This window comes from Coregonus clupeaformis, chromosome 36, assembly GCF_020615455.1.
Source record: "Coregonus clupeaformis isolate EN_2021a chromosome 36, ASM2061545v1, whole genome shotgun sequence".
NCBI classification, from domain to species: Eukaryota; Metazoa; Chordata; class Actinopteri; order Salmoniformes; family Salmonidae; genus Coregonus; species Coregonus clupeaformis.
Window position 1 is genome coordinate 13425185 of NC_059227.1, and position 22347 is coordinate 13447531.

The 22347-nt window shown below is 43.4% G+C and overlaps 1 protein-coding gene across 2 annotated transcripts; it reads left to right on the top strand.

The window, feature by feature from the left end:
* Positions 1-217: 217 nt before the first annotated feature.
* On the top strand, positions 218-18252 carry LOC121552614 (kinesin light chain 1). 2 transcript variants are annotated; one of them, XM_041865578.2, is made up of 15 exons: positions 218-341; positions 4970-5050; positions 5875-6154; positions 7180-7419; positions 8173-8248; positions 8625-8853; positions 9734-9821; positions 10040-10141; positions 10557-10730; positions 12659-12758; positions 13001-13047; positions 13218-13285; positions 13775-13883; positions 14291-14455; positions 16929-18252. In XM_041865578.2, the coding sequence occupies exons 3-15, from the start codon at positions 5876-5878 to the stop codon at positions 17040-17042; spliced, it is 1791 nt and encodes a 596-aa protein (XP_041721512.2). In that variant the 5' UTR covers positions 218-341; positions 4970-5050; position 5875; the 3' UTR covers positions 17043-18252. The 2 variants fall into 2 exon arrangements, with proteins under 2 accessions (XP_041721512.2, XP_041721513.2); XM_041865579.2 differs by having other exon boundaries at positions 4992-5050.
* The last annotated feature ends 4095 nt before the right edge of the window (positions 18253-22347 follow it).

Consider the following 22347-nt stretch of genomic DNA (forward strand, 5'->3'; position numbering starts at 1 on the left):
AAATAAGATAGCCTATATGAACCCCAAAGGTTCCCCCACCGTGGCAATCACCTTGAACCCCAAATGGTTCACATTTTCTTAGTGTGCATTATATTGTAGCCTAAGGGATATTTAAATCAAATTAAACCTACCTATAAAGGGGGGTGTGGGTTAAGAAAATACGGGGCTGAGTTTGTGTGCACTTTGAATCCAGGTCAAATTTGAGCACGTAGCCGGAGTTTGCCGGACGATATGTGCTATCGATTGGATCATGTTTTGCACAGAACTAAAGCGATGTCAAAGAGACAACACCGACTATACTCCGTGTCTTCAGTCGAAAGGAATCCACTCCACATTTAGAGGTAAGTGAATGTAGGCTACTTTGACATACCGGTAACTCACGACGTTATGTGAATGTGTTTGCGCCTATAAAATGTGTAGTGGTCTCGATGAAACTAGATGTCCGTCTGCTCATTATTTTATAATGTGCATGAAATTCCCTAGAAATAAAAAGAACACAAATATTTTCAGTAATCATTCAGGTATAATGCATAATGATGCAGTTATAATGCATTGTAATAGGCCTACTTGTCACGAGCAGCATATTACGACCGCTTTATAATGACTTATAATCATCTCATAATGATCTGCTAAATAACAGCCAGTTTGGTTGAAAAATGTATTAATAGAGAGACATTATAACAAGTTATAAACCATTATACCTGGATAAAGTCTTACCATATTTTAAAAGTATCAATATCTGATACAGGAAATAATATTATGACAATAATATTCAAATAGAAAGATTACTATAGATCTATTAAAATAACCCAGTATTATTCAATTCAGTTAAAAAAGTATTCATCCCTGTTTTATATGCAGAGATGGAGGCCAAAAGATGTCTTTCTATTTGTCACCATCATATTACAAGTATTTCATTGACATTGCAAATAGACTATAATGTGTACAGCACATAGCCTACATCAGGGATCTCCAACACTGTTCCTGGAGGGTTACCCTCCTGTAGGTTTTCCCTCCAACCCCAGTTGTAACTAACCTGGTTCAGCTTATCAACCAGCTAATTATTAGAATCAGGTGTGCTAGATTGGGGTTGGAGTGAAAACCTACAGGACGGTACCTCTCCAGGAACAGGGTTGGAGAGCTCTGGCCTACATTCTAGTAGCTTCCTGGCAGAAGTACCTTTTTAGGAGATGCTTACAGTGAACAACAGTGGTAAAGATTTCTTTCACCACTGTTTTCTTTGCATGTTCATTGAGTTAGAAACATTATTGGTTAGATAAGGTGTCAAGGCACATGTGTACAGTTTATATTGTTCACCTTGGAACCTGGACATATCATATATATAATCTAATTTGTTTGACAGTAGTAAAGACTTGAGGTGTCATAAGGAAATGCACCTCCCTCCCCAACGTAAGAAATATTTTCACATTACTTTTCATATAACTTGCTGTGACTTGCTGTGTAATGCGTGCATCTACTTGTGAGTTCCATTTATTGTGTAGCATTGGGGAGAAAGAGTGAGTTGAGAACCAGAAATCAGAATATTTGGTTCAATATTGAACAAGGTTGCCAAAAAGTGCACAGTGAATAAGGAATCATTTGTGGGAAAGCTATCTCCTCAAAACGAGGGTGGTGAATCTTTGTGCGTTTACCAATGTAGCAGGTCTGATTCAATCCAGTCAGCCCATTCATTCAACCACCACAAAGACAGATGTTGTACCCTCTTGTATGAGTCGAATAACTGTCTTCTGGCCAACACATAGATAGCAGTGATCTAACTGCCACACTATGATTGTACTAACCAAAATGATATTTGTGCTGTTTCATTAAACTAGCAAATTAATATAAACAATAGACCTTCATTGTTCATTCTAGGCCTACAGAATGAAACCAGTATAAAGATGTGAAACAAGACATTGAGTGTGCCCCTGATGGTCATGTGCATTTGTATTTATTTAACCTTTATTTAACCAGGAAAAGACCCTTGAGGTTTTGTGAGGGTCACCTGGCAAGAGGTCAGCAGGATGTAGTCAGCGTGTACACATAACATAAGAGCACAATACAATACAATACATTAAAAACAATTACAATGGTCAATGACATTTTCTTCTATCAGAGCTTTAAACTCAGGCAGCGACACTCTCTCCTCCAGTTTTAAAGTATTTTGTAGCTCGTATGAAATGTATAAGGGCCCGATCCCGACTTAGGAATTTATGCCTTTCTTCTCAGTATTTGGTATTCAGACTTACCTTATTCGGTTGCGTAACGAGCTCTGCAGGTGTGGCTACCTTGCTTGTTCTGAATAAATGTCATTCAACCGCTGAAAACCCTCCCACTTGCTGGCCAACAGATTTTTACTTCAATGGGATTTTCAGTATATTTATCTTAAGCCATCCCTTTGAATACAGTGCACCTTTTAGTTAGAATTTTGTTGACAGACTAGAATATATTGAGAGAACGGGTTCAGAATATTAGGGATCAGTTAAAGAAAACCTTCTAAATATATGCATATTCGTCTCCGTTTCAGCACCAATTGGTAGATAAAAAAATAGTGTAGATTATTTAGGTATAGGAAAGTATTTATCAATCATAAAAAAACTGGTTTTGAGAGCCTTTACTCATGAAAGAAAGAAAACGGTGGTTTGATTCATTCACAAAATTGCCACATTCAGTTCTTCAACACATGGTAATGTTGGAAGATTATTTTACATAGAATTATAATAGGGAGAATAGTGTACAATAGTAGCCTATACCCTCGTCTATTGCCTGCACTAACCATGGAACTGTCTGATGACATGGCCTAGGATTGCGCAATGGGTCGGTTTCAAACTGTTACGGCTTGGTCTGCGTTCCTCTCATTACCATTTAATTAGCCTACATTTCTTTTTTTTTATATTATCAACTGTTATTAATGATCTTCAGTAACAATCACATGACCATGACGGTGTTTACACAGGAAGCAAATGAAGGTGAACGAAACAATGTCATTAAATGGAATGATAATGTAGGCTATACCAACTGAAGGAACTAACAGTAAATTGGCAGTTTAATATGTGTGGTTATTAGGCCTACTGACGGTCGATACTGATATTTAAGATGATAGAGATAGGAAACAGAGTAAGTCAGGGTAGCCTATAATAAAGACATTAGAGAATGCCCATCCCTGCAAGCTAAAAGGCCATAGAATTTAAATTCTGCATAATGGCACAGCATTTCATCAACTTTACTGCTTCAGTTTGCTGCCATATGACTGGTTTCATATTCCCTTATCTAAACGGATTACTCATTTACTACCTAGCTCTTATCAATAGCTCTTATCAAATTACAGTGCATGGAGAATGGTGTAATTTTATTGGAAGTAGATTATTTCTCCACATGGAACCGGTATGTTCGCTAGACCTTATTCATGGTTTCATTGCGCGTAAAGTGTATAAAAAGGGAATACGTTCCAGTTATGTGCGCTGAACTCAGGTCAGAATCGGGGCCATAGAGAGGAAAGCACATAAAAAAGGGAATTACGTTTCATTTACGCACGCTTAACTCGGGTCGGAATCGGGCCTTATTGAAGTGTTAAGATAGTATTGCAGTTTGTTGGGGTGTCCTATCACTGTAGCCCCAGACACACTGAAGCGGTACAACTGATGTACAACACATTTGGCACAACTGTTGTAATACCACAGAGAGCTTTTCTGCACACCAAATATTTACACAAGCGTTGCAGAGACAGTGCACAATGGTTGTGTAAAATGTTTGTGCAGACTGACAAACTTTCTGTTGTGTCACTAACATACTGAATGTGTTATATCGCAACCATTGTGTCAAATACGTTGTACATCAGTTGTACAGCCTGTGTATGCACAGAGCTTTTCTCTCGATGGCAGTTGCCTTGAACGTCACACGGTAGGTAGCTTGGGCCCTCCACTGTGCCTCAAGCCCAAGAGCACTCCCACTCATTCAAGAGGCGGTGTCCAGCTGTCTTAGTAACAGTTGGCATGGCGCTCTTTGTTTCTGGTGACTAATAGGCTATAGCCTAGAAACAGAGAAGACAATGTTATCTATTAGCCACCATGACTCTTACAGTGGACTTCCGCTAACATTCTGGCACAGAGCAGCACCAGGATACTGTGGCTTTGGGATGTCACAACATCTATAAATTATGATAGCTCTATATATATTTCTATCACAGATATCCACATTAGGATATTCACATGCATAATTATTTTATGATGTGTATGGATTGGCTTCAATATGTGTTTTCTCATATTTAATTGCATGGGTCCCATAAGTCATACAGGGTGTATATTCATCAATAATGTCTCAGGTATGTCTTTCCCTATATTCCATTGATCTTATATGACAATGAATAACAATATATTCCATCCATGGTAATCAAATAGGATGACATTTCATTTGCAGACTGCACATCCCTCCTCTTATGAAATGTCTGTAGCAGCACCCTTCTCCCTCTCGCGCCAACACCCCCCATTATGATGGACTCAAACCTCTTCCCCCAAATCATACCGGGAGGGGTTGTATAATGGGTGGGTCAGGCCATTGTTGTGGCCCGTCCACGGTGCCCATTCACAAAAGCATTCCTTGGGTTTAGCCAGCGACCCCTCTGCAGGAGGTCAAGGTACTATGGGAATATCTCATTTTAGCTGCGAATGAGACCGGGGTGAGCTTGGGAGGATGAGTTTGGGCTCTAAGTTTGAGAGAGAGAGAGAGAGAGAGAGAGAGAGAGAGAGAGAGAGAGAGAGAGAGAGAGAGAGTACCTGTGTGTGTGTGTGTCTGTTTGTGGCTGAATGTGTGTGTCTGTGTGTTGTATTAATATATGCACAATGTTTCATTGCCGATCCAAACTGTATTTAATTTTGTGTGTGTTAGTGCCATTTTAGTTTGCTGTCTTACTCATAGGGTGTGGTTAAGCTGTGGACAAATCTTTCATCACACTACTTCATTATGCTTACAGTGCCTCACATCTCACACCACAGGACTAGGATCAGTGTCTCTCTGTGTCTCCCAGTTCTCAACTCCACACAGTATTATTAAGGTAAGTTTAACAAAATATTATGCTGTTTTCAAAAGAAACAAAATACCCTGCTCTTGTTAACACTTTTAGGATTAATTTGTGTGTTCTCACAGCAAAGAGAATATCATTTTATTGATTGACAACACAAGGCTAAAATAAGGAAGAAAGTAGAGTAACCGCCAAAATGAACTCTGATCACCTTACATTACGCTTGGTGTGTGATAACAATGCTTCCTGGATTTATCATGTACAGCACTTACAGCCAACTGTTTTACATCAGGGGTATGCTTCCTGGATTTATCATGTACAGCACTTACAGCCAACTGTTTTACATCAGGGGTATTCAAAGGTCCAGAGCACTACTACTTTATTTTCTCTCAGAGATGCAGTCTTTTTTGGGGGGCGCGTCACAGCACAGCATACTGCACTCGCCTGGGTCAAAATCGCATGGGGAAAAATATTTGATTGCATTACATTAAAAGAACAAATGCCACACATCTTCAACATCACCAGGAAATGAAATTATTTTGTGCCTGCCTTTCTCTCACAGATTTTTACCCAGGTGAGTGCAACATGCTGTGCAGTGTGCATAAAATACTGCATCTGTAGTTAATTCATTGATAAATGACATGGTTTGCCCACAGATTCCGCTAACCTGGTGTCCCAGGTCAGAATCAGTCCCTGATAAGAGGGGAAGGATGAAATCCAGCAGTGCTGCAGCCCTCGAAGCCCAGAGAAAATTGGGTTATTCTAATACCCAATCTATTTCTAATTTAATTGAATTAGGACCTAATCCCTATTTTTTTCTCCATGTCCTCTCTTCCCCACCCTCTATCCCTCCCCAGGATGTATGAAAACGCACCCGCCCTGGTGGCACCGCAGGGGGTCTTGGCCGATCGTAGGACAACCCAGGAGGAGATGCTGGGCCAGACCAGGCAGGTGATCCAGGGGATGGAGGCCCTGAGACTGGAGCACCACTCTCTCCTGGAGGGCCTACTGGGGAGCCTGCACTGCCTGGAAGTGGAGGGGAGCCAGAACCACGAGGAGCCCAGCCCTGCCCAGGAGAAGGCCAGGGCCATCCACCGCTCGCTGGACACCCTAGAGCTTGGGCTGGGCGAAGCGCAGGTCAGATACATTGAATTGTAATCATTAATATTAATTAATTAATTAAATATTGCAATTTGCAGATGAAAAACAGATGCTGCTTTCTTAACATTCGTAGGCACTCTCTTGTGTAGAAAAGTAAAACTCTTTATTTGATTATTATGGTTATACACGTGGCAGGAATAAAAAATTCACAAACACGTAGTCAGATGTAGTCTATGGGACATTATATGCCAAAACTCTTAAGTTAATGTTTCAGTCTCAGTCAAAATCACATGTAGGACTGCACTCAGATTTTGGATCAAGAGTATCTGTTTTTCATTCTTTGGCTATCTTAACATTTGTGAGGAGGAGAAAGCGTTTTTCAATTTGTAGCTAGCCACTCTGTTTCCTGTTTCACTTCTGTTTTGCCTGATGGACCTGACCGAGGTCAGAGATTAAGAGTACTGCTTGTGGCAGCTGGGGTAAGCTTTCTTTAGCTTAGAGCAATTAGCATAGTATTGTCAGTATGGATCAGGTTAGGGTTGAGGTCATGTCATGGGAGGTCAGATGACACTTGCTTGCTGTCAGAGTTGTTTTGTGTTCCGAGTTTTGCTCTGTTTTGCTGCGTACAGCCACAGTAATGCCGCGTTCAAAACTACTGGGAACTCGGAACTCTGACTTCCGACTTCAGTGCGTTCAAGACAACTAGGAACTCTGAAAAAACTAGCTCCGACTGGGAAAAATAGTTCTGAACAGTCTTCCAACTCATAATTTCAACTCAGGAACTCTGGCCTCTTTCTAGAGCTACGACTTTCCAAGCTAAAGATCACTGACGTCATGATTTGACCTTGTTTGTTTCAGAGTTCCCAGTTGTCTTGAACGGACCATAAGGCAAGACATGGCACCCTAAGAACAACCTATGCAGTTTGAGGTTAAAGGCCTATCTGGGTTTTCCCCCATAGAAATATAATTACTAGAATGGACGTTCCCATGCAAGTGTGATGGGTGGACCGGCGGCCATATTGTCTTTTCCAATAATTATTTTCCTACCTCCCCTTCCCCAGGTCATGCTGGCCCTGTCGGCCCACCTTAGCATGGTGGAGGCGGAGAAGCAGAAGCTGCGTGCTCAGGTGAGGCAGCTGTGCCAGGAGAACCAGTGGCTGCGGGATGAGCTGGCGGGGGCACAGTGGAGGCTGCAGGAGAGCGAGCAGAGTGTGGCGCAGCTGGAAGAAGAAAGGAGGCACCTGGAGTTCATGAGCTGCCTCCGGCGATATGACGACGACAGCGATGACCTTTCGTCCCCCGTGAGTGTATTCAATATTTTTTTCATCAAAGTTTATTTTGAGATTTTCTAGTGATTTCAACTAAACCATAAATACATTTTATCAGATCAAAAACAAATTTACAGGCATTCACCGACCCCATGTAGCCATCAGGAATTGTAAAAAATAAATGTGTATATTGCTAGACTAGCATAAACCAGCTCTCTTAGCATTCAGCGGAATTAAGTTCCTGCAGACAGCAACATTTCCTAGTTCATGTTTGAGAACTTTATACTCAAATGTAGGTCAGACAATATGATTAATGGTTTTTGGTGGCAGCAGTGGGATCCATGCTATAACAGAAGATACAGAATAAGCCAGAGTTGCTGTCAAGGTACTAAAGAGGAGACTTTTGGAGACAAGCATGGGTTGAACAGTGCCACAGAACGTGTGAATGCATGCCAAGCCAACAACTTTTGGTTCCCAGAACAATTAATCAATGGTACAGATAGCATTCTATAAATTTATTTTCTCGCAAAACCATTCCAGGACAGTCCAGAAATTGCAGGGTGATGACATGAACAGGGACATTTATCTTCCACATTGTCAATGTATCCAGAACATGAATCACCTGAGATGTTCTGATCAAGTTTTGTTGGGCTTTCTTCTCAATCAGACAGGAGTGGGACTTTACCAGACAGGAGTGGGAACTTCACCTCATGTTCTAGGAACAATTCTTGTTAGCTGTGTGTGCGCTAATGATAGTGATAATACAACCCTACCTTTACTCACCAGGAAGAGATTGATTCCAGCAAGGAAACACTGGATGACCTCTTCCCCAATGATGAAGAGGAGAACCAGGGCCATGGCAGTAAGCACTGGGCGGGCAGGGGATTAAAGACCGGGATTATTGCGGGAATCTAATCTAGAATCATCTGCAGTATCAGAATGGCATACTATGTAGCTTTCAAATATTCCCTTGCACAGTGAAAACACTAACAGTAATGGCAATGATAGTCACAAAATCCAACAACAAAAAAAACGTTTATTCCCCTAATGTAATAGTATAATTACTAATTGTTGTAATGGTGTTGGTGGTATTATTTTGTCAGTGGCACAAATTATTTGTTGTATGTATTAGAAGCTAGCAGCTAGCAAGCTAGTATTACTAGCTAGTAAACTAGCGGTAGCGATAATGGTCACAGTTACGATGTCATTAAATAAGGTAGACTCCATATTCCCTTCAGTTCAGCAGCACAGTAGCAATGTGGCGATGGCAGCCGCCAACCAGGGTGGCTACGAGATTCCAGCCCGTCTGTGTACGCTCCACAACCTGGTGATCCAGTACGCCTCGCAGGGTCGCTACGAGGTGGCTGTGCCCCTCTGCAAACAGGCCCTTGAGGACCTGGAGAAGACCTCCGGACACGAGCATCCAGACGTGGCCACCATGCTCAACATCCTGGCCCTGGTCTACAGGTGAGCCCCGCGGGATGCCGGAGAAGATGATGACGGACCACAGGAACGATCCTGTGTTATATTCAGTTATGTTCTCCGATCAGATCTTGTTCCTCCAGTTTGATAAGAATAAGATGGGATAGTGTTTGTAATGGAAATAATCTGATCAGAGAACATGAAACATATCATAGTGATGACAGCATAGGCCTATTGTCTTTACTACATTGAAATTATGTATCCTTTCAATGAGTGCTCTTATGGTCTTCAAGTTATATATATCAATAAATATCAATATCAATATTTTCTTATTTATTCCAAAACTAATAATTGGTCAACATTATGGTACCATCGATTTAGGATTATGTTACATTAGAATAGACAACAGCTGACATGAGCTAAGTCATTGATCCAGTTTTGTGCATTCCTCATGTAGGGGGCACCTAGCTTTCCCACAGATGGCAATGGGCTAGCAGGTTCTCAACTTCAAATAAGCAGTGGCTGCCAATAGAGTATAAATATCAGGTGTCAAATTTCAGTGTTAAAGCACATTATGATGCAGGAAGTTTATAAGGACATGGACTCCACCTTTTTGGAATAGTTGCCAGGCCCAAATGTTCGTTTTTTCTTCTGTCTGTATGATTTAGTGTGTAAATCCAACCTGCCAGCCACACCATTTCATTCAAAGCACGAGCCACCAACTCCGAAGCCCAATCCCAGCCTAATGTTTGACAGTGAAAGCATTCGGGTTTAACATGATAAATAGTCAGTTACTCTTCTCACATGATGGGGACCATTGTTGTTGTTGAAAACAGCCAAGCTCTGGCAACCCTAACCCTGGTTTTACCTTGAGGTTGCCGTGGCGATACCCTAGTAACCAGGCCCTCCACCCCTCTCCTTCCAGGGACCAGAATAAGTACAAAGAGGCAGCCAACCTTCTCAACGACTCGCTGGCGGTTCGGGAGAGGACCCTTGGCAGGGACCACCCGGCGGTGAGTGTATGGCCATCACCTTGTGTCTATGTGTGTGTATGGCCATCACTTTGTGTTTGTGTGTGTTTGTCTCTGACCCCACTGTTGTGTTGTTCCCATACCCGCTCCCCCTTCCAATTCTAAGGCTGACAGCTACTAGTCACTGTAGGTGTCATTGACCTAGCGGCTGTGTGAGTATCACTGACCCTGTGGCTAACGTCCCCATACCCTCCTCTCAGGTGGCCGCTACACTCAACAACCTGGCTGTGCTCTATGGGAAGAGTGGCAGGTACAAGGAGGCCGAGCCACTGTGTAAACGAGCGCTGGAGATTAGGGAGAAGGTGGGTCACTAGGTGTGTGTGTGTGTGTCTGTCTCTGTGTGTGTGTGTGTGTGTAAAAATAATAATAAAACATGGATTTAACAGGTGACATCAATAAGGGATCATAGCTTTCACCTGGATTCACCTGGTCAGTCTGTCATGGAAAGAGAAGTTCCTAATGTTTTGTACACTCAGTGTATAATTTTTTCTACCACTGACCTGCTCTCAACTTTATTGAGGAAAAATGTACTTACTATGACTGAGATATGTGGTTTTACAACCTAGCAATCTTAAGATTAATGCACTAACTGTAAGTCGGTCTGGATAAGAGTGTCTGCTAAATGACTAAAATGTCAATGTAAACTGTGTGCGTGCCTGTGTTTATCTAAATACCTCATCCTACACAAAACTAAACTCCTAACCCCTGTTGATCTAGATACTGGGTAAGGAGCATCCTGACGTGGCCAAGCAGCTGAACAACCTGGCCTTGCTGTGCCAGAACCAGGGGAAGTATAGAGAGGTGGAGCAGCACTACCAACGTGCCCTGGACATCTACCAGACCAGGCTTAGCCCCGATGACCCCAACATGGCTAAAACCAAGAACAAGCTGGTGAGAGACTGGTACCCTTCTCACACTAGTGAGCTGAGCTGAGTTTTAATGGTCTGGCTTGGTTAAGCATCCGCCACAGTTGCTAGAAGTGTGCTGGAATGATGAAAGGAAAATACTGGGACACTGTCATCTAGTCCCAAACAGAGCAGCTCACTGAAATCTGCCTGGTGCCTGGGCTAGTACTCTGTGTTGAAAGACCATGGCCGTGTCCAGAAACAACCCCTAGCCCCTACCCCCTTGGACATTGTGCAGATCTGAAAGGATTGGATTAGTATAATAAGCAATATGGTGGATGTCCACGTAGCCAATCAGAGATCAGCCGCATTGCTTACATCTCAGTATCCAACCCTTTCAGATCTATAGATGTGCCTAGAGGGTAGGGGCTAATGGTTGTTTCTGGATTGTGCCTAAATGAAGGTTCTAGTAATTGACCTGTATTTTATACAGCCTCTCATTGACAGGTACTTCACTGTCAAGTCAATAGTCTGTTGAAAAAATGCACAAGACATAACAAATGGATATCTGTAAAGCACCTTCTGACAACTGCCGATGTAAAAAGGGCTGTATAAAATACATTTCATTGATTGATTTGATTGACATAAAAAATGAAGTATTTTGTATAGAATTTGTTGCCTTGTCATATGTTTGGAATGTCATTATTTCCACTCATGATATCTGAAATGATACACTACATGACCAATAGTATATGGACACCTGCTTGTCGAACATCTCATTCCAAAATCATCGGCATTGATATGGAGTTGGTCCCCCTTTTGCTGCTATAACAGCCTCCACTCTTCTGGGAAGGCTTTCCACTAGATGTTGGAACATTACTGCGGGGACTTGCTTCCATTCAGCCACAAGAGCATTAGTGAGGTCGGGCACTAATGTTGGGCGATTAGGCCTGGCTCGCAGTCGGCCTTCCAATTCATCCCAAAGGTGTTCGATGGGGTTGAGGTCAGGGCTCTGTGCAGGCCAGTCAAGTTCTTCCACACCGATCTCGACAAACCATTTCTGCATGGACCTCGCTTTGTGCATTGTCATGCTGAAACAGGAAATGACATTCCCCAAACTGTTGCCACAAAGTTGGAAGCACAGAATCGTCTAGAATGTCATTGTATGCTGTAGTGTTAAGATTTCCCTTCACTGGAACTAAGGGGCCTTGCCCAAACCATGAAAAACAGCCCCAGACCATTATTCCTCCTCCACCAAACCTTACAGTTGGCACTATGCATCCGGCAAGTAGCGTTCTCCTGGCATCCGCCAAACCCAGATTCGTTCGTCGGACTGCCAGATGGTGAAGCGTGTTTCATCACTCCAGAGAAAGCATTTTCACTGCTCCAGAGTCCAATGGCGACAAGCTTTACACCACTCCAGCCGACGCTTGGCATTGTGCATGGTGATCTTAGGCTTGTGAGCGGCTGCTCGGCCATGGAAACCCATTTCATGAAGCTCCTGAAGAAACAGTTATTGTGCTGACGTTGCTTCCAGAGGCAGTTTGGAACTCGGTAGTGAGTGTTGCAACCGAGTACAAACGATTTCTACGCGCTGCGCGCTTCAGCACTCGGCGGTCCCGTTCTGTGAGCTTGTGTGGCCTACCACTTCACGGCTGAGCCGTTGTTGCTGCTAGACATTTCCACTTCACAATAACAGCACTTACAGTTGACCGGGGCAGCTCTAGCAGGGCAGAAATTTGACGAACTGACTTGTTGGAAAGGTGGCATCCTATGACAGTGCCACGTTGAAAGTCACTGAGCTCTTCAGTAAGGCCATTCTACTGCCAATGTTTGTCTATGGATATTGCATGGCTGTGTGCTCGATTTTATACACCTGTCAGCAACAGGTGTGGCTGAAAAAGCAGAATCCACTAATTTGAAGGGGTGTCCACATACTTTTGTATATATAATGTATCTCCCTTCCTCTCTTAGGCCTCCTGTTACCTAAAGCAAGGGAAGTTTAAACAAGCAGAGGTGCTGTACAAAGAGATCCTAACCCATGCCCACGAGAAGGCCAGTGGCTCTACAAATGGTAAGGACCCATCATTTACATCTTCCGTTAAAGTTTTTATTGTGAAAACAATCTGGAAAATGCCTCTAGTTTCCAGCCATACCTGGGTCGAAATAGTATTTTATCTTCTTTCAAATCCTTGAGGTGTGCTGTGTTTCGCTTACCCTGCATGCTGGATGGGCGGGCTTGTACTTTTGGGGCTATTCTATTGGTTCCATTACACCAGTTAACCTGTCTGTCTGTGTATTTATCTGTTGATACAGGGGAGGTCAAGTCCATCTGGATGCAGGCAGAGGAGAGGGAGGAACAGGTGAACAAACTCAGCCCCTCATATTTGATCAAATCTCATTTCAGCTACTACAACCATAGTAACAAATCTGCCCACACTGGACTATAACCTGTACAGCAACCAATGCTCCAACCAACTGAGCCATTGTTCACCATTCCACTGTTGACCATGTTTAAATGTGTGCTCCTCAGGGCAGAAAGAGAGAAGGCCTGTCTATAGGAGATCAAGGTAGCTGGGACAGGACTGGCAAAGTGGACAGGTCAGTCATCTCCATGCTCAGGGTGGCGTATCCACTAGGTACAGCTCTAGGATCAGCTTCACTTCCCCCAATATTAACCTTAACCATTAGTGGGGAAAATACTAAACTGACCCAAGATCAGCATGTAGAGGCAACTTTACCCTGAAGCCGATCCTAGATCTGTTTCCTGACCGAGTATGATGAATTTGCCCCTAGACACTGATGTAAGGTCAGTTTCTCATTCTCCCTCCTTATGGTTAAGGTAAGGATTTGGGGCGGGAAAGCTGATCCTAGATCTGTGCCTAAGGCCAGGCAAATTTGTCCTACTCCATTAGGGTTGTATTCACTAGACACGAAATGAAAGAAAACAGGTCGAAACAGGGAAGGACTACCTGAAATTGTCCAATAAGAAAGACTTGTTTTAGTTTTCTGTTGCAAAATGTTTTGTTACGGTGTACACTAATGAATATTACATGGTTTACACAATCCCTGACCTTTGACCCCGTGCAGTGCCACCATGACCAGCACCCTGAGGAACTTGGGAGCCCTCTACAGGCGACAGGGCAAACTGAAGGCAGCAGAGACACTGGAGGCAGCGGCCACACACACCCCTAAACAAGTGGGTCCGGTCTGCATTAAAAAATATAATTTATTTAACTTAATATAATTGTTTTATTTAACTTTTATTATTATGATTTGTTTTATTTATGTTTTATAGTTTTTATTTATTTATTTTAGGAAGGGGAAAAAAGGCAAGTGTTCAGTACAGTAGGGCCCAAAAGATAACACATGAATGTATTGTGCATAATCAAATTCCTATATAGATCATATACCTCCAACAGTAACCAATTAAAAGTAGGAAACGAGTTCACCCGCAAGTTACTTATTAATACCAATGAAATGTGAAGGTTTAGGAAATACCTGGCCAAGGAATGACCAGGATGTGTTTGTCCTCCCACACTTAGTAGTATTGCTGTGTGTTTCCATGTTGTATGTGTTCATCTGTGTGTGCGTCTGTGTGTATAGAGCCAGAAGCGGTGTGTTCTAGCTGCCGAGGCCCCCAGCAACAGCGCGGCCATGGAGAAGCAATGCAGCAGTAGTGAGAGCCTGACCTCTGAGGTGATCACGGTGAAGTACGACAGTGGCCTACACGGAGGAGAGGTGGTCAACCTCAGTCTGGAATGGAACGGGGTGAGGAGGAGCACAACTCTCTACCACTCAGGCTACAGCTACAGAGACTAATGAGCAAGGATGAAATCGTATATGCATTCATCAATTGTCCGTTTTTGTCCGTCAAAAGTTCAACTCGAGTCAAGTTTTTTTGTGCAGGTTGCATGCTTAAAAATATGTATAATTTGTGTGTTTTTGTCAGACAATTATCTCCGCTGGCCATCATCCGTTAACAGCTATTTCCGATATTTTCAGACACAAAATCTGTACGTAACGTGTGGTGAGGGAAGGCAGCTTATAGTAATGGCTGGAATGGAATAAATGGATTGGTATCAAACACATCAAACACGTGTTTGATACCATTCCATTCAATCTATTCCAGCCATTTATTACTATGAGCCTGCCTCCCCTCACCACACATCTCTAGACTGTGGTCGTACCCTCAGATCAAATTAAATTAAATTGTATTTGTCACATGCGCCGAATACAACAGTTGTAGACCTTACTGTGAAATGCTTACTTACAAGCCCTTAACCAACAATGAAGTTCAAGAAATAGAGTTAAGAAAATATTTACTAAATAAACTAAAGTAAAAAAATAACAATAACAATATATATATATACAGGGTGTACCGGTACCGAGTCAATGTGCGGGGGTACAGGTTAGTTGAGGTAATTTGTACATGTAGGTAGGGGTAAAGTGACTATGCATAGATAATAAACAGCGAATAGCAGCAGTGTAAAAACAAACGGGGGGGGTCAATGTAAATAGTCCAGGTGGCCATTTGATTAATTGTTCAGTAGTCTTATGGCTTGGGGGTACAAGCTGTTAAGGAGCCTTTTGGACCTAGAGTTGGCGCTCCGGTACAGCTTGCCGTGCGGTAGCAGAGATAACATTGTATGACTACGGTGGCTGGAGTCTTTGACAATATTTTGGGCCTCTGACACACCTAGTATAGAGGTCCTGGATGGCAGGAAGCTTGACCCCAGTGATGTACTGGGCTGTACGCACTACCCTCCGTAGAGCCTTACGGTTGGATGCCGAGCAGTTGCCATACCAGGCGGTGATGCAACCGGTCAGGATGCTCTCGATGGTGCAGCTGTAGAACTTTTTGAGGATCTGGGGACCCATGCCAAATCTTTTCAGTCTCCTGAGGGGGAAAAGGCGATGTCGTGCCCTCTTCACGACTTTCTTGGTGTGTTTGGACCATGATAGTTTGTTGGTGATGTGGACACCAAGGAACTTGAAACTCTCGACCCGCTCCACTACAGCCCCATCGGTGTGAATGGGGGTGTGTTCGGTCCTCCTTTTTCTGTAGTCCACGATCATGTCCTTTGTCTTGCTCACGTTGAGGAGAGGTTGTTGTCCTGGCACCACACTGCCAGGTCTCTGACCTCCTCCCTATAGGCTGTCTCATTGTTGTCTGTGATCAGGCCTACTACCGTTGTGTCGTCAGCAAACTTAATGATAGTGTTGGAGTCGTGCTTGGCCACGCAGTCGTGGGTGAACAGGGAGTACAGGAGGGGACTAAGCACATACCCCTGAGGGGCCCCCGGGTTGAGGATCAGCGTGGCAGATGTGTTGTTACCTACCCTTACCACCTGGGGGCGGCCCGTCAGGAAATCCAGGATCCAGTTGCAGAGGGAGGTGTTTAGTCCCAGGGTCTTTAGCTTATTGATGAACTTTGTGGGCACTATGGTGTTGAACGCTGAGCTGTAGTCAATGAACAGCATTCTCACATAGGTGTTCCTTTTGTCCAGGTGGGAAAGGGCAGTGTGGAGTGCGATTGAGATTGCGCCAACTTTGGATCTGCTTGAAACATGTAGGTATTACAGACTCGGTCAGGGAGAGGTTGAAAATGTCAGTGAAGACACTTGCCAGTTGGTCCGCGCATGCTCTGAGTACTGTATGCTACCTCTGAAGCAGTGGTGGCTTGTTGTCACTTTAAAATCGGAGGACAGGCTCATTGTAATGGCTGGAACAGAATTAATATAATGGTATCAAACACATTCATTTCATTCCAGCTATACTATGAGCCTGTGTAAACTTTTACTATAAAAGTATGTGTTGCCGTTGATTGCCTACAGTGTGACTGTATAGCCCTACCCAGAATATGCATGAGTGTATATGTACATGTATGCAGACAATTGGGCCTGTGTGTGTGTGTTTGTGTGTGTAAAAGTAAGTATGTGCCAAAGGAGGTTGGTGGCACCTTAATTGGGGAGGACGGGCTCGTGGGAATGACTGGAGCAGAATGGTATCAAATACATCAAACACATGGTTTGATGCCATTCCATTCGCTCCGTTTCAGCCATTATTATGAGCTGTCCTCCCATCAGCAGCCGCCACTGGTTTGTGTGTGTGTGTGTGTTTGTATCTGTACGAGCATGTGCGTTTGTTATCTGTGAGCATGTGCATAAATACGTGTGTATGAGCAGTTGCATGCATACATGTGAGTGTATGTGTAACCCTCCGTTGCTCTCTGTCCCCAAAGGACGACTGTGGCTCCCTGAAGAGAAGCGTCTCCTTCAGTAAGCTACGCGCCTCCATCCGACGGAGCAGTGAGAAGCTCGTCCGCCGACTGAAGGGGGACAAAAACCCTGGCTAACCAGCCCCAAGTCTGACTAAGCTTCAGTTCACACCCTTGCCACAACAGAGGGAGGGAGAGGGTGGGCAGTGGGCATGTATGGTGCACCAAGGCCCAGGCCTCAATTAAACCATGCCTAACCCCTAACCCCTAACCCCTAACCCCCAGGCACTTGTAGATCTGAAAGCATTGGATAGGTATAAACAATATACAATATAGTGGAAATTCCATCTGGCAAGCTGGGCCATATTGCTAAATCCAATACTTTCTGAAATACGGTGATGATGCGCCTAGGCCGTGGTTGTTTCAAACTGAGCCCCATTGTCTTACATCAGATAGTGTAACTTTTGTTTGCACTGATCGGTAGAAGGACTAACAGTCGAAGTAGGCGTGGCGCCACCTGTTGAAAGACAATGACTGAATCCTAGCCCTTAGCTACCATTTGTTGGTACCCTTTTGATTCCCTTTCAACATGACTGGACTGAACAAAGCTGTAGATGGAACGCTTGGCTATTACCGTCCCAACCCTAAAGCATTGTGAGACTCTGATACGGTACCGTCGCCTTATTCTATGCCAGCCATATTTGCACCACCTGGGTATTGGTGATGTAATGGTAGCTCAAGCTTGTTTGCTTTTACATTTACATTTACATTTACGTCATTTAGCAGACGCTCTTATCCAGAGCGACTTACATGAGCAATTTCTAGTCCTTCCCTATCATAAAGTGCCCAGTGGCAGAAGCTATTGTAGGGATGGCTTCAAACTATTGAGATGCACCCTTTGATTATCTGATTATCACCCCTACGGGTTAGAACACTTCAGGAAGGCGGTCACATGTGTTTGCGAGGCAGAGGTCCCGAGTTCGAAGTCTCGATATGAGTCGGTCAAGGGGAAGCGGTACTCGCTAAGCAAGCAGCGTGACGTCCTTTATACATGTAGTAGACATGACTTGGCTCAAGCTATTGACATTCTCAACCCTTTAATTTACGTTTCATTTAATGTCTTGTTTATATCTGAACATTTCTCTGTAAAAACTGTTGAAATTAGAGAAATGTTTAAGAGCAAATTTGTGCACATTTTCATGTGTGATTTTTAAACACCTGCTGGACGAAAAAAGTAGAGCATTTGTAACTGTAGTTTCATTTATATATACACGAGTATACCAAACATTAGGAACACCTTCCTAATATTGAGTTGCAACCCCCCCTTTTGCCCTCAGAACAGCCTCAATTTCTCGGGGCATGGACTCTACAAGGTGTCGAAAGCATTCCACAGGGATGCTGGCCCATGTTGACTCCAGTGCTTCACACAGTAGTGTCAAGTTGGCTGGATGTCCTTTGGGTGGTGGACCATTCTTGATACACATGGGAAACTGTTGAGCCCCGTTCAAACAAACTTAAATCTTTTGTCTTGCCAATTCACCCTCTGAATGGCACACATACACAATCCATGTCTCTATTGTCTCAAGGCTTAAAATCCTTCTTTAACCGGTCTCCTGCCCTTCATCTATACTGATTGAAGTGGATTTAACAACTGACATCAATAAGGGATCAAAGCTTTCACCTGGATTTACCTGGTCAGTCTGTCATGGAAAGATCAAATCAATCACGTTCACGGATATCTCATTCAAGGTAAACGCTGCAGATGTGAGTTCAATTGGAAATTACCTTTCAAATATCAAGCATGCTGTAATGCTTAAGACTTAATCCTGGCCTTAAAGGAAAAGTCCACTTTTTTTCATTAGTCCACTGTTAATACAGTCCCAAATGTTTTGCATGTCAGCAGTCAAGTTTTTTGGAGTAACTCGGGACACACAGGTCAAAGAGGTGTGCCCAATGACAATAACTAGTTAATGTTTGAGACAATATTAAGGGTTTTATTTTAACAAACCTAATGCAAATGATAAATTGAAGCGCTGGCATAGTGCTATAGGTCCAGGGGTGTGTCAGAAATATTTTAGCTATTTTCACAGCCGTTATTATGAGCACAATAGCTGGCAGCAGTGCGAAAGGGCTGGGTTTTGATGAATAAACAAGTTTTAGGTGTGATGAGGGCTTGGCCACTCACTGGCCAATCAAGGTGTTCCATGGTTTAATACTGCATGCATTTGTCTCAAATTATGTATATTATTGCGTTGTCATCAACTCCAATTTGGCTAGGGGCACAGAATATTCTCGTCCTAGTCCATTGTGGATTGATACTACCGCTTATTAAATAGCATAGGCTACAGTAACTAGTGATAGCTACAGTAAAAACAAAAAATCCACTGTTTGCTCAATTTGTTTGGAGTGTTGACCGTCAACATTGTTGTAATTAGCTTCAACAAGTATAGGCCTTTATGCATCGCACTTATCCTCAAATAAAAAATACTAGGCTCCCGTAAATTGTATTGTATGTGTGAGTCACGTTCTCAATAAACAATATATAGCCTAGGCCTACCGTTGATACGGCATTATAGGACTGAAAATGTTGTATATCCTGTGTTTGGAGGAGCGCGTCGTTGATGTGGTCTTTGGAAATGGGGTTGGATACAAGCCATATGGAGTATGCTATGCACTGCAGGTAGGCCTATGTGAATTGTGAATATCGGCAAAAGTAGACCATTTAGAAACCTTTTATGAATAGGCTCTTTGGCTAATACATGACCGGGATAAGAAAAATACACTAGACACATTGCTGTTGAACCAGCTTTCGTTATAGTAGGGTAAGGGTAGCCTACTTGAAGGGCTTGTTTTTCAATCAAATGAAACAGAAAACAAGCAATTTTTACAGGAAAGTAATTTCAAATGTTTCTAAATATGAGTTTCACTGGATTATCTCATCTCTCGTCCCATGATGGGTAGGCCTATATAGCCTACATGTATGGGGTTTTAAAACACATCCAAAATAATAAAAGGCACTGTAATACCCTTAATACTATAGGTGTGACATTGCACAGGATGTATTCACTGTTTTGCTGCTGACAAATTTGATATTTTAACAAAGCTCTGGTGATTAACATTTATTTGAAAGTGGTCTCATGAGCCAAACCCTTTATCGATAGTCTTGGCTACTTGGTGAATGCATTGGGTATGACATAACAGCTTTCATTGAGAGCTATGCTTGGTTTTTAATCAAATGAAATGAAATTGTGACAAAAACACTAGTTTTGTATGTTTCAAAATTTGAGGTTTACAGGCAAAAAAAGCACATACTGTAGCTCTTGTTCCATGTGCATATAGGTACTGTGCATCACGGCTGGCTGCGCTTCCGCTGTCAAAATCCATGCCTTAGTCAACCGCGTTACCACTAAGAGCAGCTTTCGGTTGCTCTTAAATATCCCCACCAGGCACCTGCGCATACTGGAATTGGCACCTTGGCGCACTTTAAGGACACACCTCAGATATTACCACCCCTCCCACCTCAGTGCAAGCGAGCTCAAATAATACAGACAAATTACCAATCATGGTTCTAGGGTTTGAAAATACACTGAACAAAAATATAAACGCAACATGTAAAGTGTTGGTCTTATGTTTCATGAGCTGAAATAAATAATCCCAGAAATGTTCCATATGCACAAAAAGCATATTTCTCTCAAATGTTGTGCACACATTTGTTAACATCCCTGTTAGTGAGCATTTCTCCTTTCTCCTATCAAGAAGCTGATTAAACAGCATGATCATTACACAGGTGCACCTTGTGCTGGGGACAATAAAAGGCCACTCTAAAATGTGCAGTTTTGTCACACAACACAATGCCACAGATGTCTCAAGTTTTGAGGGAGCGTGCAATTGGCACGCTGACTGCTGGAATGTCCACCAGTGCTGTTGCGAGAATTGAATGTTAATTTCTCTACCATAAGCCGCCTCTAACGTTGTTTTAGAGAATTTGGCAGTACGTCCAACTGGCCTCACAACCGCAGACCACGTGTAACCACGCCAGCCCAGGACCTCCACATCCGGCTTCTTTACCTGCGGGATTGTCTGAGACCAGCCACCTGGACAGCTGATGAAACTGTGGGTTTGTACAACCGAAGAATTTCTGCAAACTGTCAGAAACTGGCTCATCTGCGTGCTCGTCGTCCTCACCAGGGTCTTGACCGGACTTGTAGGCGGCTCACCTTCGATGGCCACTGGCACGCTGGAGAAATGTGCTCTTCACAGATTAATCCCGGTTTCAACTGTACCAGGCAGATAACAGACAGCGTGTATGGCGTTGTGTGGGCGAGCGGTTTGCTAATGTCATTGTTGTGAACAGAGTGCCCCATGGTGGCGTTGGGGTTATGGTATGGGCAGGCATAACCTACGGACAACGAACACAATTGCATTTTATCGATGCCAATTTGAATGCACAGAGATACCGTGATGAGATCCTGAGACCCATTGTCGTGCCATTCATCCGCCACCACCTGATGTTTCAGCATGTCGCAAGGATCTGTACAAAATTCCTGGAAACTGAAAATGTCCCAATTCTTCCATGGCTTGCATACTCACCAGACATGTCACCCATTGAGCATGTTTGGGATGCTCTGGATCGACGTGTACAACAGCGTGCTCCAGTTCTTGCCAATATCCAGCAACATTGCACAGCCATTGAAGAGGAGTGGACAACATTCCACAGGCCACAATCAACAGCCTGATCTATGCAAAGGAGATGTGCCGGGCTGCATGAGGCATATGGTAGGAACGAGGAACGAGGGAGAGCTCGGTTTGGTTGTTTTGAAAAGTTTGTTGTTTTGAAAGTGTATTGGAAAGTTTTAGTGCCTAGCTAACTTTTTAGTTTGTATCCCGCGACGGAGTTGGCATCAGTTGATGGGACTGCTAGTCTCTGTCCAGTGATCCTGCCAACGAAGGCCAGGTCTGAGGAGCTATTTGGCGTAGCAGCTAGCCTAACAAGCTAGCAGGGTTTTCTTGAGGGCTTGAACGCAGCCCGTGACGCGGTTAGCCATTGTGGCTGGGACCACGGATTGTCTTGGATTTGTGGCTGTCAAGATCCCTGCTGTCTGTTGTTGTTTTCAATCTTTCCTGTGACCTGCCCTGTCTGGAACTGCGAGGAGTAACAGCGTAACCTACGTGGCTAGCTACCATGACAAAGACCAAAGCCGGTGGTAGTACCGTTGAGGACAGAGGTGAAGGATCTTTTAAACGATTAAAAAGAGTTCTACAAGCAGTTGTTACAACAACAAGAAAATAGCTTCAAGTGTTTTGTCCAAATACTGGTTGATTCAACTAATAAAATAATGGATGACCTGACCAGAGAGGTCCAGGACCTGAAGAACAGTTTGCAGTTCTCCCAGGGTCAGCTCGATGAGTTGAAACAGGAGAATGGCAAGATGACAGCAATCTG

Coding starts and splice junctions, on each gene's coding strand:
- LOC121552614 (XM_041865578.2), top strand. CDS start 5,876: ATGTATGAAAACGCACCCGCCCTGGTGGCACCGCAGGGGGTCTTGGCC. Junction 13,048..13,217: donor CAGAGGAGAGGGAGGAACAG/GTGAACAAACTC, acceptor TGTGCTCCTCAG/GGCAGAAAGAGAGAAGGCCT. Junction 13,286..13,774: donor AGGACTGGCAAAGTGGACAG/GTCAGTCATCTC, acceptor GACCCCGTGCAG/TGCCACCATGACCAGCACCC.